We start from the raw sequence: 16,485 nt of genomic DNA, 5'->3' as shown, positions 1-16,485 counted from the left end.
AGTACAGAGACAAAGTAGAATCTCAATTCAACGGCTCAGACACAAGAGGCATGTGGCAGGGTCTACAGTCAATCACGGACTACAGGAAGAAACCCAGCCCAGTCACGGACCAGGATGTCTTGCTCCCAGGCAGACTAAATAACTTTTTGCCCGCTTTGAGGACAATACAGTGCCACTGACACGGCCTGCAACGAAAACATGCGGTCTCTCCTTCACTGCAGCCGAAGTGAGTAAGACATTTAAACGTGTTAACCCTCGCAAGGCTGCAGGCCCAGACGGCATCCCCAGCCGCGCCCTCAGAGCATGCGCAGACCAGCTGGCCGGTGTGTTTACGGACATATTCAATCAATCCCTATACCAGTCTGCTGTTCCCACATGCTTCAAGAGGGCCACCATTGTTCCTGTTCCCAAGAAAGCTAAGGTAACTGAGCTAAACGACTACCGCCCCCTAGCACTCACATCCTTCATCATGAAGTGCTTTGAGAGACTAGTCAAGGACCATATCACCTCCACCCTACCTTACACCCTAGACCCACTTCAATTTGCTTACCGCCCAAATAGGTCCACAGACGATGCAATCTCAACCACACTGCACACTGCCCTAACCCATCTGGACAAGAGGAATACCTATGTGAGAATGCTGTTCATCGACTACAGCTCGGCATTCAACACCATAGTACCCTCCAAGCTCGTCATCAAGCTCGAGACCCTGGGTCTCGACCCCGCCCTGTGCAACTGGGTTCTGGACTTCCTGACGGGCCGCCCCCAGGTGGTGAGGGTAGGCAACAACATCTCCTCCCCGCTGATCCTCAACACTGGGGCCCCACAAGGGTGCGTTCTGAGCCCTCTCCTGTACTCCCTGTTCACCCACGACTGCGTGGCCATGCACGCCTCCAACTCAATCATCAAGTTTGCGGACGACACAACAGTGGTAGGCTTGATTACCAACAACGACGAGACGGCCTACAGGGAGGAGGTGAGGGCCCTCGGAGTGTGGTGTCAGGAAAATAACCTCACACTCAACGTCAACAAAACTAAGGAGATGATTGTGGACTTCAGGAAACAGCAGAGGGAACACCCCACATCGATGGAACAGTAGTGGAGAGGGTAGCAAGTTTTAAGTTCCTCGGCATACACATCACAGACAAACTGAATTGGTCCACTCACACAGATAGCATCGTGAGGAAGGCGCAGCAGCGCCTCTTCAACCTCAGGAGGCTGAAGAAATTCGGCTTGTCACCAAAAGCACTCACAAACTTCTACAGATGCACAATCGAGAGCATCCTGGCGGGCTGTATCACCGCCTGGTATGGCAACTGCACCGCCCTCAACCGTAAGGCTCTCCAGAGGGTAATGAGGTCTGCACAACGCATCACCGGGGGCAAACTACCTGCCCTCCAGGACACCTACACCACCCGATGCCACAGGAAGACCAAAAAGATCATCAAGGACAACAACCACCCGAGCCACTGCCTGTTCACCCCGCTGTCATCCAGAAGGCGAGGTCAGTACAGGTGCATCAAAGCTGGGACCAAGAGACTGAAAAACAGCTTCTATCTCAAGGCCATCAGACTGTTAAACAGCCACCACTAACATTGAGTGGCTACTGCCAACACACTGTCAATGACACTGACTCTACTCCAGCCACTTTAATAATGGGAATTGATGGGAAATGATGTAAATATATCACTAGCCACTTTAAACAATGCTACCTTATATAATGTTACTTACCCTACATTATTCATCTCATATGCATACGTAGATACTGTACTCTATATCATCGACTGCATCCTTATGTAATACATGTATCACTAGCCACTTTAACTATGCCACTTGGTTTACATACTCATCTCATATGTATATACTGTACTCGATATCATCTACTGTATCTTGCCTATGCTGCTCTGTACCATCACTCATTCATATATCCTTATGTACATATTCTTTATCCCCTTACACTGTGTATAAGACAGTAGTTTTTTGGAATTGTTAGTTAGATTACTTGTTCGTTATTACTGCATTGTCGGAACTAGAAGCACAAGCATTTCGCTACACTCGCATTAACATCTGCTAACCATGTGTATGTGACAAATAAAATGTGATTTGATTTGATTTGATTTGAACAGCATTCTCACACAGGTGTTCCTTTTGTCCAGGTGGGAAAGGGCAGTGTGGAGTGCAATAGAGATTGTATCATCTGTGGATTTGTTGGGGCGGTATGCAAAATTGAAGTGGGTCTAGGGTTTATGGTATAAGGTCGTTGATGTGACCAGCCTTTCAAAGCACTTCATGGCTACCGACATGAATGCTCGCATTACACGTCCTGGTAATCCGTCTGGCCCTACAGACTTGTTAATGTTGACTTGTTTAAAGGTCATATCGACTATGGAGAGCGTGATCACACAGTCGTACAGAACAGCTGATGCTCATCAATCAAACGTATTTATAAATTCATGCATTCTTCATGCGTGCTTCAGTGTTGCTTGCTTTGAAGCGAGCATAGAAGTAATTTGCTCGTCTGAAGTAATGGTCGATTGTATTTACAATGTCATTTGTGTTTCACTGTTTTCCTTTTCTGATGACAAAGGGCCACAAATCTTGCTGCTGTGACTTCACACTGCGATATTTCGCCTAACAGATATGGGAGTTTATCAATGTTTGATTTGTTTTCAAATTCTTTGTGTGGTCTGTGGGAAATATGTGTCTCTAATATGGTCATATATTTGACAGGTTAGGTTAGGAAGTGCAGCTCAGTTTCCACGTCACTGTGTGGACAGTGGGCACATAGCAGTGGGCACATAGCCTGAGAGAGAGTCAGGTCTGCGAGAGTCAGGTCTGCCTACTGTGGCCTGAGAGAGAGTCAGGTCTGTGAGAGTCAGTTCTGCCTACTGTGGCCTGAGAGAGAGTCAGGTCTGCGAAAGTCAGTTCTGCCTACTGTGGCCTGTACAATCTGTACATAGTCAAGGATTTTCTTACATTTTCCTCTCTCTCTCTCTCTCTCTCTCTCTCTCTCTCTCTCTCTCTCTTTCTCTCTCTCATCTCTCCATATCTCCACTCCCTGCCATATGGTTGCTGTATCATTGAGTCAGTAGGGAGTGTTGGAAATGAACACGTTTCTCTCTCTCTCCGTCTACCGGGCATTTAATGCCAGAGACCATATGGCAGGGGGTGGTGAGCGGGAACATGGGCTTTTATAGGTGCTAGAGATGGAAGAGACCTGAGCGCAGCTGCAACAATGTGCATTAGGTTGGCTGGGGGTTTTCATCAGGCTAATGTCACCTGGCGACCCTCCTCCCCCCTTCAATCCCCCCTGCTTAGAAGAGATAGAGGGAGAAAGGGAGAGAGAGAGAGAGAGAGACAGAGAGAGAGAGGAGAGGGTGAGAGAGAGAGACAGACAGAGAGAGGAGAGGGTGAGAGGAGAGGGTGAGAGAGAGAGACAGACAGAGAGAGGAGAGGGTGAGAGAGCGATAAAGAGAGAGAGATAAAGAGAGAGATAAATTGGAAAACACTAAACAAACAACAACATGAAGAATTATCTATCCAAAATGGAGATGTATGGGTAAACCACTTCTCCAATCTTTTGGCTCTTTAACAAAGAATAAAGAGCAAAAACAAATACGTGATCAAATACAGATCTTAGAATCAACTATTAAAGACTACCAGAACCCACTGGATTCTCCAATTACATTGAATGAGTTACAGGACAAAATAAAAACCCTCCAACCCAAAAAGGCCTGTGGTGTTGATGGTATCCTTAATGAAATGATCAAATATACAGACAACAAATTCCAATTGGCTATACTAAAACTCTTTAACATCATCCTTAGCTCTGGCATCTTCCCCAATATTTGGAACCAAGGACTGATCACCCCAATCCACAAAAGTGGAGACAAATTTGACCCCAATAACTACCGTGGAATATGCGTCAACAGTAACCTTGGGAAAATCCTCTGCATTATCATTAACAGCAGACTCGTACACTTCCTCAATGAAAACAATGTACTGAGCAAATGTCAAATTTGCTTTTTACCAAATTACCGTACAACAGACCATGTATTCACCCTGCACACCCTAATTGACCACCAAACAAACCAAAACAAAGGCAAAGTCTTCTCATGCTTTGTTGATTTCAAAAAAGCCTTCGACTCAATTTGGCATGAGGGTCTGCTATACAAACTGATGGAAAGTGGTGTTGGGGGTAAAACATACAACATTATAAAATCCATGTACACAAACAACAAGTGTGCGGTTAAAATTGGCAAAAAACACACACATTTCTTCACACAGGGTCGTGGGGTTAGACAGGGATGCAGCTTAAGCCCCACCCTCTTCAACATATACATATCTGCTGTTTGCTGATGATCTGGTGCTTCTGTCACCAACCAAGGAGGGCCTACAGCAGCACCTAGATCTTATGCACAGATTCTGTCAGACCTGGGCCCTGACAGTAAACCTCAGTAAGACCAAAATAATGGTGTTCCAAAAAAGGTCCAGTCACCAGGACCACAAATACAAAATCCATCTAGACACTGTTGCCCTAGAGCACACAAAAAACTATACATACCTTGGCCTAAACATCAGCGCCACAGGTAACTTCCACAAAGTTGTGAACGATCTGAGAGACAAGGCAAGAAGGGCATTCTATGCCATCAAAAGGAACATAAATTTCAACATACCAATCAGGATTTGGCTAAAAATACTTGAATCAGTCATAGAGCCCATTGCCCTTTATGGTTGTGAGGTCTGGGGTCCGCTCACCAACCAAGACTTCACAAAATGGGACAAACACCAAATTGAGACTCTGCACACAGAATTCTGCAAAAATATCCTCCGTGTACAATGTAGAACACCAAATAATGCATGCAGAGCAGAATTAGGCCGATACCCACTAATTATCAAAATCCAGAAAAGATCCGTTAAATTCTATAACCACCTAAAAGGAAACGATTCCCAAACCGTCCACAACAAAGCCATCACCTACAGAGAGATGAACCTGGAGAAGAGTCCTATAAGCAAGCTGGTCCTGGGGCTCTGTTCACAAACACAAACACACCCTACAGAGCCCCAGGACAGCAGCACAATTAGACCCAACCAAATCATGAGAAAACAAAAAGATAATTACTTGACACATTGGAAAGAATTAACAAAAAAACAGAGCAAACTAGAATGCTATTTGGCTCTACACAGAGAGTACACAGCGGCAGAATACCTGACCACTGTGACTGACCCAAAATTAAGGAAAGCTTTGACTATGTACAGACTCAGTGAGCATAGCCTTGCTATTGAGAAAGGCCGCCATAGGCAGACATGGCTCTCAAGAGAAGACAGGCTATGTGCTCACTGCCCACAAAATGAGGTGGAAACTGAGCTGCACTTCCTAACCTCCTGCCCAATGTATGACCATATTAGAGAGACATATTTCCCTCAGATTACACAGATCCACAAAGAATTCAAAGACAAATCCAATTTTGAAAAACTCCCATATCTACTGGGTGAAATTCCACAGTGTGCCATCACAGCAGCAAGATTTGTGACCTGTTGCCACGAGAAAAGGGCAACCAGTGAAGAACAAACACCATTGTAAATACAACCCATATCTATGCTTATTTATTGTATCTTGTGTCCTTTACCATTTGTACATTGTTAAAACACTGTATATATAGATAATATGACATTTGTAATGTCTTTATTGTTTTGAAACTTCTGTATGTGTGATGTTTACTGTTAATTTTTATTGTTTATTTCACTTTATATATTATCTACCTCACTTGCGTTGGCAATGTTAACACATGTTTCCCATGCCAATAAAGCCCTTGAATTGAATTGAATTGATAAAGAGAGAGAGAGAGAGAGAGAGAGATAAAGAGAGAGAGAGAGATAGAGAGATAAAGAGAGAGCGATAAAGAGAGAGATAGAGAGATAAAGAGAGAGCGATAAAGAGAGAGAGAAAGAGAGAGATAAAGAGAGAGAGAGAGAGAGAGAAAGAGAGAGAGAGATAAACAGAGAGAGATAAAGAGAGAGAGAGATAGAAGAGCCAATGATGTAATGTTGTTTTAATGTTTACCAGCACCGGAAGGTCTTTGTTAGTGACGTTAGTCGTCGTCATATCTCTTCCAGAATCAGACCATTAATTTAAGTTCTCAATTCACACCTCTATACTCTGAGTCGGTATTCATGTCATAAAAAGGAAGAGCCAACTTCATATTCGATTTTTGGAAGTAACGAAACATGCCGAAAAGCCGCTGTGTTGTTCAGTGTACATTTAACTGGGTCGAAAATCCCGACCTACGGTTCACAATGCAACCCACGTAGGGAATTAGAGCCTGAGAGACGAGCCTTGTGGCTACAAGCTATTCGGCATGGGAGAGTCTGTGGGGACCCAGTGTCCCAGTAGGCTACACGTGGACAACATTTAATCACAGGTAAGACATTTAATTAGTTTAGTATAGTCTGTTACCACTCACTACTATGGCACCCTATTCCCTATATAGTGCACTACTTTATACCAGAGCCCTATGGAACCCTATTCTCTATATAGTGCACTACTTTAAACCAGAGTCCTATGGAACCCTATTCCCTATATAGTGCACTACTTTATACCAGGATCCATATCCATAACCTTCCTATGGTTCCGTTGCTTGTTATCACTTGCATCACACATTTCCTCACCCTTACGATGACCTCCTATTAATGAAAACCCAGTTCAATGACGTCAAGGCAGTCCATTTTATATTTATTTTTGTTTTGTTGGGTAATTACTATCATAAACTATGAAAGGCCCATTAAGCCGGGGACATAGATGCACAGACAGCCTAGTGACTGACACTTGGTGTTTTGTCTCCCTGACTGTAGTCAATTACTGATGTGAACCAGTGTTGTGTTGAAATACTGGACTTTAATTAGTCCATCAAAGCAGCTCACAATGGACTGAATACACAAGACAGATAGAAGCTGTAATAGAGCGAAAGAGGGCTGAGGGAGAGAGAGAGAGAGAGAGGGAGAGGAAGAGACAGAGAGAGAGAGAGAGAGAGAGAGAGAGAGAGAGAGAGAGAAAAGAGAAAGCGATGGAGGAAGAGAGAGAGATGAAGATAGTGGGGTGTGGAATGATGGAGCTGAGCGAGTGTGGAGAAAGAAAGAAAGGAAGAAAGCAAGAAAGAAAGAAAGAAGACAAGGACAAAGTAAAAACAAAAGGAGGAGAGACCCTGTCTCTGACTCTACTCTCTTAGAGAGATCCTGTCTCTGACTCTACTCTCTTAGAGAGATCCTGTCTCTGACTCTACTCTATTAGAGAGATCCTGTCTCTGACTATACTCTATTATAGAGATCCTGTCTCTGACTCTACTCTATTAGAGATCCTGTCTCTGACTCTACTCTATTAGAGATCCTGTCTCTGACTCTACTCTCTTACAGAGATCCTGTCTCTGACTCTACACTCTTAGAGAGATCCTGTCTCTGAGTCTACTCTATTAGAGAGATCCTGTCTCTGACTCTACTCTATTAGAGAGATCCTGTCTCTGACTCTACTCTATTAGAGAGATCCTGTCTCTGACTCTACTCTATTACAGATCCTGTCTCTGACTCTACTCTATTAGAGATCCTGTCTCTGACTCTACTCTATTAGAGAGATCCTGTCTCTGACTCTACTCTATTAGAGAGATCCTGTCTCTGACTCTACACTCTTAGAGAGATCCTGTCTCTGAGTCTACTCTATTACAGAGATCCTGTCTCTGACTCTACACTCTTAGAGAGATCCTGTCTCTGAGTCTACTCTATTAGAGAGATCCTGTCTCTGACTCTACTCTATTAGAGAGATCCTGTCTCTGAGTCTACTCTATTAGAGAGATCCTGTCTCTGACTCTACTCTATTAGAGATCCTGTCTCTGACTCTACTCTATTACAGAGATCCTGTCTCTGACTCTACTCTATTAGAGAGATCCTGTCTCTGACTCTACACTCTGAGAGATCCTGTCTCTGAGTCTACTCTATTAGAGATCCTGTCTCTGAGTCTACTCTATTAGAGATCCTGTCTCTGACTCTACGCTCTTAGAGAGATCCTGTCTCTGAGTCTACTCTATTAGAGATCCTGTCTCTGACTCTACTCTATTAGAGAGACCCTGTCTCTGACTCTACACTCTTAGAGAGATCCTGTCTCTGAGTCTACTCTATTAGAGATCCTGTCTCTGAGTCTACTCTATTAGATATCCTGTCTCTGAGTCTACTCTATTAGAGATCCTGTCTCTGAGTCTACTCTATTAGAGATCCTGTCTCTGAGTCTACTCTATTAGAAATCCTGTCTCTGACTCTACACTCTTAGAGAGATCCTGTCTCTGAGTCTACTCTATTAGAGATCCTGTCTCTGACTCTACTCTATTAGAGAGATCCTGTCTCTGACTCTACACTCTTAGAGAGACCCTGTCTCTGACTCTACACTCGTAGATAGATCCTGTCTCTGAGTCTACTCTATTAGAGATCCTGTCTCTGAGTCTACTCTATTAGAGATCCTGTCTCTGAGTCTACTCTATTAGAGATCCTGTCTCTGACTCTACTCTATTAGAGAGATCCTGTCTCTGACTCTACTCTATTAGAGAGATCCTGTCTCTGACTCTACTCTCTTAGATAGATCCTGTCTCTGAGTCTACTCTATTAGAGATCCTGTCTCTGACTCTACTCTATTACAGAGATCCTGTCTCTGTCTCTACTCTATTACAGAGATCCTGTCTCTGTCTCTACTCTATTAGAGAGATCCTGTCTCTGAGTCTACTCTCTTACAGAGATCCTGGCTCTGACTCTACTCTATTAGAGATCCTGTCTCTGACTCTACTCTATTACAGAGATCCTGTCTCTGACTCTACTCTATTAGAGATCCTGTCTCAGATCCTGTCTCTGACTCTACTCTATTAGAGATCCTGTCTCTGACTCTGACTCTACTCTATTAGAGATCCTGTCTCTGACTCTACTCTCTTACAGAGATCCTGTCCTGACTCTCTCTGAGATCCTGTCTCTGAGTCTACTCTATTAGAGATCCTGTCTCTGACTCTACTCTATTACAGAGATCCTGTCTCTGTCTCTACTCTATTACAGAGATCCTGTCTCTGTCTCTACTCTATTAGAGAGATCCTGTCTCTGACTCTACACTCTTAGAGAGACCCTGTCTCTGACTCTACACTCGTAGAGAGATCCTGTCTCTGAGTCTACTCTATTAGAGATCCTGTCTCTGAGTCTACTCTATTAGAGATCCTGTCTCTGAGTCTACTCTATTAGAGATCCTGTCTCTGACTCTACTCTATTAGAGAGATCCTGTCTCTGACTCTACTCTATTAGAGATCCTGTCTCTGACTCTACTCTATTAGAGAGATCCTGTCTCTGACTCTACTCTATTAGAGATCCTGTCTCTGACTCTACTCTATTACAGAGATCCTGTCTCTGTCTCTACTCTATTAGAGAGATCCTGTCTCTGACTCTACACTCTTAGAGAGATCCTGTCTCTGAGTCTACTCTCTTACAGAGATCCTTGCTCTGACTCTACTCTATTAGAGATCCTGTCTCTGACTCTACTCTATTAGAGAGATCCTGTCTCTGACTCTACTCTATTACAGAGATCCTGTCTCTGACTCTACTCTCTTAGAGAGATCCTGTCTCTGAGTCTACTCTCTTACAGAGATCCTGGCTCTGACTCTACTCTATTAGAGATCCTGTCTCTGACTCTACTCTATTAGAGAGATCCTGTCTCTGACTCTACTCTATTACAGAGATCCTGTCTCTGACTCTACTCTCTTAGAGAGATCCTGTCTCTGAGTCTACTCTCTTACAGAGATCCTGGCTCTGACTACTCTATTAGAGAGATCCTGTCTTCTACTCTATTAGAGTGATCCTGTCTCTGACTCTACTCTCTTAGAGAGATCCTGTCTCTGAGTATACTCTATTAGAGAGATCCTGTCTCTGACTCTACTCTCTTACAGAGATCCTATCTCTCTCTCTCTCTCTCTCATACTCACTCCCTCTCTCATTATCTGAGTAGAGTGAACATGAATACCAGCTGTGATGGCTATAGCCATTATATGGTTGGGTACTCTTCAGATAGAGGGTAATGGTTGGGTACTCTTCAGATAGAGGGTAATGGTTGGGTACTCTTCAGATAGAGGGTAATGGTTGGGTACTCTTCAGATAGAGGGTAATGGTTGGGTACTCTTCAGATAGAGGGTAATGGTTGGGTACTCTTCAGATAGAGGGTAATGGTTGGGTACTCTTCAGATAGAGGGTAATGGTTGGGTACTCTTCAGATAGAGGGTAATGGTTGGGTACTCTTCAGATAGAGGGTAATGGTTGGGTACTCTTCAGATAGAGGATAATGGTTGGGTACTCTTCAGATAGAGGGTAATGGTTGGGTACTCTTCAGATAGATGGGTAATGGTTGGGTCCTCTCTTCAGATAGAGGGTAATGGTTGGGTACTCTTCAGATAGAGGGTAATGTTTAGGTCCTCACTTCAGATAGAGGATAATGGGTGGGTACTCTTCAGATATAGGGTAATGGTTGGGTCCTCTCTTCAGATAGAGGGTAATGGGTGGGTACTCTTCAGATAGAGGATACTTGTTGGGTACTCTCTTCAGATAGAGGATAATGGTCGGGTACTCTTCAGATAGAGGGTAATGGTTTAGGTCCTCTCTTCAGATAGAGGACAATGGTTGGGTACTCTCTTCAGATAGAGGGTAATGGTTTGGGTACTCTTCAGATAGAGGGTAATGGTTGGGTCCTCTCTTCAGATAGGGGATAATGGTTGGGTACTCTTCAGATAGAGGGTAATGTTTAGGTCCTCACTTCAGATAGAGGATAATGGGTGGGTACTCTTCAGATAGAGGGTAATGGTTGGGTCCTCTCTTCAGATAGGGGATAATGGTTGGGTACTCTTCAGATAGAGGATACTTGTTGGGTACTCTCTTCAGATAGAGGATAATGGTCGGGTACTCTTCAGATAGAGGGTAGTGGTTTAGGTCCTCTCTTCAGATAGAGGACAATGGTTGGGTACTCTCTTCAGATAGAGGGTAATGGTTTGGGTACTCTTCAGATAGAGGGTAATGGTTTAGGTCCTCTCTTCAGATAGAGGATAATGTTGTGTACTCTTCAGATATAGGATAATGGTTGGGTACTCTTCAGATAGAGGGTAATGGTTTAGGTCCTCTCGTCAGATAGAGGATACTGGTTGGGTACTCTTCAGATAGAGGGTAATGGTTTAGGTCCTCTTCAGATAGAGGGTAATGGTCGGGTACTCTTCAGATAGAGGGTAATGGTTTGGTCCTCTTCAGATAGAGGGTAATGGTTGGGTACTCTTCAGATAGAGGGTAATGGTTGGGTACTCTTCAGATAGAGGATAATGGTTGGGTACTCTTCAGATAGAGGGTAATGGTTGGGTACTCTTCAGATAGAGGGTAATGGTTGGGTCCTCTCTTCAGATAGAGGGTAATGGGTGGGTACTCTTCAGATAGAGGATACTTGTTGGGTACTCTCTTCAGATAGAGGATAATGGTCGGGTACTCTTCAGATAGAGGGTAATGGTTTAGGTCCTCTCTTCAGATAGAGGACAATGGTTTGGTACTCTCTTCAGATAGGGGATAATGGTTGGGTCATCTCTTCAGATAGAGGATAATGGTTTAGGTCCTCTCTTCAGATAGAGGATAATAGTTTGGGTCATCTCTTCAGATAGAGAGTAATGGTTTAGGTCCGCTCATCAGATAGAGGATAATGGTTTGGGTCCTCTCTTCAGATAGAGGATAATGATTGGTTCCTCTTTTCAGATTATGAGAGATCTGTTACTGTATGTTTGAGAGACACAGAGACCACATTTAGACATCTCTAGATAACAATCACTATTTCAAGATGTGGTATTGTTCCGTGTGGTATGTCAGATGATGCCAGGTAATATACAGTTTTGTGTTGTGTACTGTCTGTCAGTCAGCACCCAGCAGTTCCGATCGTGACCACTGTCTCCCCTCTACAGGCCAACCTGCCACTCCTACAGCGGGAGCTGCTGCACTGTGCCCGTCTGGCCAAGCAGAACCCAGCTCAGTACCTGGCACAACACGAACAGCTCCTCCTGGACACCTCCTCCACCACCTCCCCCGTCGACTCCTCAGAACTACTCCTAGACCTCAACGACAACGGCAAGAGGAGCACACCTGACAGGTGAGGTTGGTGTCTGCTGGCTCTAGAGGAGAACACCTGACAGGTGAGGTTGGTGTCTGCTGGCTCTAGAGGAGAACACCTGACAGGTGAGGTTGGTGTCTGCTGGCTCTAGAGGAGAACACCTGACAGGTGAGGTTGGTGTCTGCTGGCTCTAGAGGAGAACACCTGACAGGTGAGGTTGGTGTCTGCTGGCTCTAGAGGATAACACCTGACAGGTGAGGTTGGTGCCTGCTGGCTCTAGAGGAGAACACCTGACAGGTGAGGTAGGGGTTTATCCCTGCTGGCTCTAGAGGAGAACACCTGACAGGTGAGGTTGGTGTCTGCTGGCTCTAGAGGAAAACACCTGACAGGTGAGGTAGGGGTTGATCCCTGCTGGCTCTAGAGGAGAACACCTGACAGGTGAGGTAGGGGTTGATCCCTGCTGGCTCTAGAGGAGAACACCTGACAGGTGAGGTAGGGGTTGATCCCTGCTGGCTCTAGAGGAGAACACCTGACAGGTGAGGTAGGTGTCTGCTGGCTCTAGAGGAGAACACCTGACAGGTGAGGTAGGTGTCTGCTGGCTCTAGAGGAGAACACCTGACAGGTGAGGTAGGGGTTGATCCCTGCTGGCTCTAGAGGAGAACACCTGACAGGTGAGGTAGGTGTCTGCTGGCTCTAGAGGAGAACACCTGACAGGTGAGGTAGGGGTTGATCCCTGCTGGCTCTAGAGGAGAACACCTGACAGGTGAGGTAGGTGTCTGCTGGCTCTAGAGGAGAACACCTGACAGGTGAGGTAGGTGTCTGCTGGCTCTAGAGGAGAACACCTGACAGGTGAGGTGGGTGTCTGCTGGCTCTAGAGGAGAACACCTGACAGGTGAGGTAGGTGTCTGCTGGCTCTAGAGGAGAACACCTGACAGGTGAGGTAGGTGTCTGCTGGCTCTAGAGGAGAACACCTGACAGGTGAGGTAGGGGTTGATCCCTGCTGGCTCTAGAGGAGAACACCTGACAGGTCAGGTAGGTGTCTGCTGGCTCTAGAGGAGAACACCTGACAGGTGAGGTAGGGGTTGATCCCTGCTGGCTCTAGAGGAGAACACCTGACAGGTGAGGTAGGTGTCTGCTGGCTCTAGAGAAGAACACCTGACAGGTGAGGTAGGTGTCTGCTGGCTCTAGAGAAGAACACCTGACAGGTGAGGTAGGTGTCTGCTGGCTCTAGAGGAGAACACCTGACAGGTGAGGTAGGTGTCTGCTGGCTCTAGAGGAGAACACCTGACAGGTGAGGTAGGTGTCTGCTGGCTCTAGAGGTTTCTCTGTATCAGTTGTTGTTGAGTGGAGTTTTTATTGTAGAATAATGGAAGTGAATAAAACGTGTATTTATTATTACAAGTCAAACCAACATCTCTCTACTATAAGTTAACATTAGAGTTTGCATGAGATATCTTCCCAATTAAAACATGAAACCGAGCACCCACTCTCATCGACGGGGCTGCAGTGCAGCAAGTTGAGAACTCCTTGGTTTCCACATCAACAACAAACTAGAATGGTCCAAACACACCATGACAGTCATGAAGAGGGCACGACAAAACCTATTCCCCCTCAGGAAACTGGAAAGATTTGGCATGAGTCCTCAGATCCTCAAAAGGTTCTACAGCTGCACCATCGAGAACATCCTGGTCATGCATCACTGTCTGGTTTGGCAACTTCTCGGCCTCCAACCGCAAGGCACTACAGAGGGTACGGCCCAGTACATCACTGGGGCCAAGCTTCCTGCCATCCAGGACCTCTAGACCAGGCGGTGTCAGAGGAAGGCTCTAAAAATGGTCGAAGACTCCAACCACCTTGTCATAGACCGTTCTCTCTGTTACCGAGCGGAAAGTGGTACCGGAGCGCCAAGTCTAGGTCCAAAAGGCTTCTAAACAGCTTCTACCCCCAAGCCATAAGACTCCTGAACAGCTAATCAAATGACTACCCAGACTATTGGCATAGTCACTTTATTAACTCTACCCACATGTACATATTACCTCGACTAACCGGTGCCCCCGTCCATTGACTCTGTACCGGTACCCCCTATATATAGCCTCCACATTGACTCTGTACCGGTACCCCCTGTATATAGCCTCCACATTGACTCTGTACCAGTACCCCCTGTATATAACCTCCACATTGACTCTGTACCGGTACCCCCTGTATATAGCCTCCACATTGACTCTGTACCGGTACCCCCTGTATATAGCCTCCACATTGACTCTGTACCAGTACCCCCTGTATATAGCCTCCACATTGACTCTGTACCGGTACCCCCTGTATATAGCTTCCACATTGACTCTGTACCGGTACCCCCTATATATAGCCTCCACATTGACTCTGTACCAGTACCCCCTGTATATAGCCTCCACATTGACTCTGTACCGGTACCCCCTGTATATAACCTCCACATTGACTCTGTACCGGTACCCCCTGTATATAGCCTCCACATTGACTCTGTACCGGTACCCCCTGTATATAGCCTCCACATTGACTCTGTACCGGTACCCCCTGTATATAGCCTCCACATTGACTCTGTACCGGTACCCCCTGTATATAGCCTCCACATTGACTCTGTACCGGTACCCCCTGTATATAGCCTCCACATTGACTCTGTACCAGTACCCCTGTATATAGCCTCCACATTGACTCTGTACCGGTACCCCCTGTATATAACCTCCACATTGACTCTGTACCGGTACCCCTGTATATAGCCTCCACATTGACTCTGTACCGGTACCCCCTGTATATAGCCTCCACATTGACTCTGTACCGGTACCCCCTGTATATAGCCTCCACATTGACTCTGTACTGGTACCCCCTGTATATAGCCTCCACATTGACTCTGTACCGGTACCCCCTGTATATAGCCTCCACATTGACTCTGTACCGGTACCCCCTGTATATAGCCTCCACATTGACTCTGTACCGGTACCCCCTGTATATAGCCTCCACATTGACTCTGTACCGGTACCCCCTGTATATAGCCTCCACATTGACTCTGTACCGGTACCCCCTGTATATGGCCTCCACATTGACTCTGTACCGGTACCCCCTGTATATAGCCTCCACATTGACTCTGTACCGGTACACCCTGTATATAGCCTCGCTATTGTTATTTTACTGCTGCTCTTTAATTATTTTTAATTTTTATTTCTTATTTCTTATTTTTTTAAGCATTTCACTGTATGGTCTACACCTATTGTATTCGGCGCACTTGACTAATGAAATTTGATTTGATTTGAGAGACAGAGAGAGAGAGACAGAGTCAGGATCCTGAAACCAGTTAGACCCTCCAGACCAGCAGAAGGAGGGTAGAGCCAGGAACCTGAAACCAGTTAGACCCTCCAGACCAGCGGTCTGTTTCAAATAGAGAGTAGAAGATACCAGCCGTATGTCAGTGTGCTGCGGCAGGCGGTGTGTGTGTGTGTGTGTGTGTGTGTGTGTGTGTGTGTGTGTGTGTGTGTGTGTGTGTGTGTGTGTGTGTGTGTGTGTGTGTGTGTGTGTGTGTGTGTGTGTGTGTGTGTGTGTGTGTGTGTGTGTGTGTGTGTTTGAATTGAAAGGACAAATCCCTAGGAGGATTAGCCCATACCCACTTTAACACAGAGAAGAAGAGAAAAGAAACCCAGAATACGGAGAATTCCCACCTCAGGTCCCCAGAACAATGGTGAAAAGCCTGAATGGGAGACATATATATATTTATGTAATACTTGCCTGAATGGGAGACATATATATATTTATGTAATACTTGCCTGAATGGGAGACATATATATATTTATGTAATACTTGCATTGTGCTGCTGTGTAATGCATGGAGAGTTAGCTTACGTCCCAAATAGAACCCTATTTCCTATATAGTGCACTACTTTAGACCAGAGCAATATAGAACCCTATTCCCTATATAGTGCACTACTTTAGACCAGAGCCCTATGGAACCCTATTCCCTATATATAGTGCACTACTTTAGATCAGAGCCCATTGATAAGAATCCTAATGGTCCTGGTCAAAAGTAGTGCACTACATAAGGACCAGGGTTCCATTTGGGGGAGTACAGGAAAGATGGGGTATTATAATACACACAGATGAGCCTCCTGCACCAGAACGGTTGGCCACGCCCTTCTCAGTCTGTACTCCTGCACCAGAACGGCTGGCCACGTCCTTCTCAGTCTGCCCTCCTGCACCGGAACGGATGGCCACGTCCTTCTCAGTCTGTCCTCCTGCACTGGAACGGCTGGCCACGCCCTTCTCAGTCTGTCCTCCTGCACCGGAACGGATGGCCACGTCCTTCTCAGTCTGTCCCCCTGCACT

At 45.6% G+C, this 16,485-nt stretch overlaps 1 protein-coding gene across 1 annotated transcript in view; it reads left to right on the top strand.

Annotated features, from left to right (window-relative positions):
* LOC112251674 (protein CBFA2T1-like) overlaps window positions 1-16,485 on the top strand; it is a 146,382-nt gene that overhangs the window by 101,873 nt on the left and 28,024 nt on the right. Inside the window, 1 exon segment of the mRNA XM_042310313.1 lies at window positions 11,994-12,178. Within this exon segment, the coding sequence (XP_042166247.1) occupies window positions 11,994-12,178 (185 nt within the window).

This window comes from Oncorhynchus tshawytscha, linkage group LG31 (assembly GCF_018296145.1).
Source record: "Oncorhynchus tshawytscha isolate Ot180627B linkage group LG31, Otsh_v2.0, whole genome shotgun sequence".
Taxonomy (NCBI): Eukaryota; Metazoa; Chordata; class Actinopteri; order Salmoniformes; family Salmonidae; genus Oncorhynchus; species Oncorhynchus tshawytscha.
Note: the sequence above shows the minus strand (reverse complement) of the source record. Positions and strands in the feature narration are given on the sequence as shown.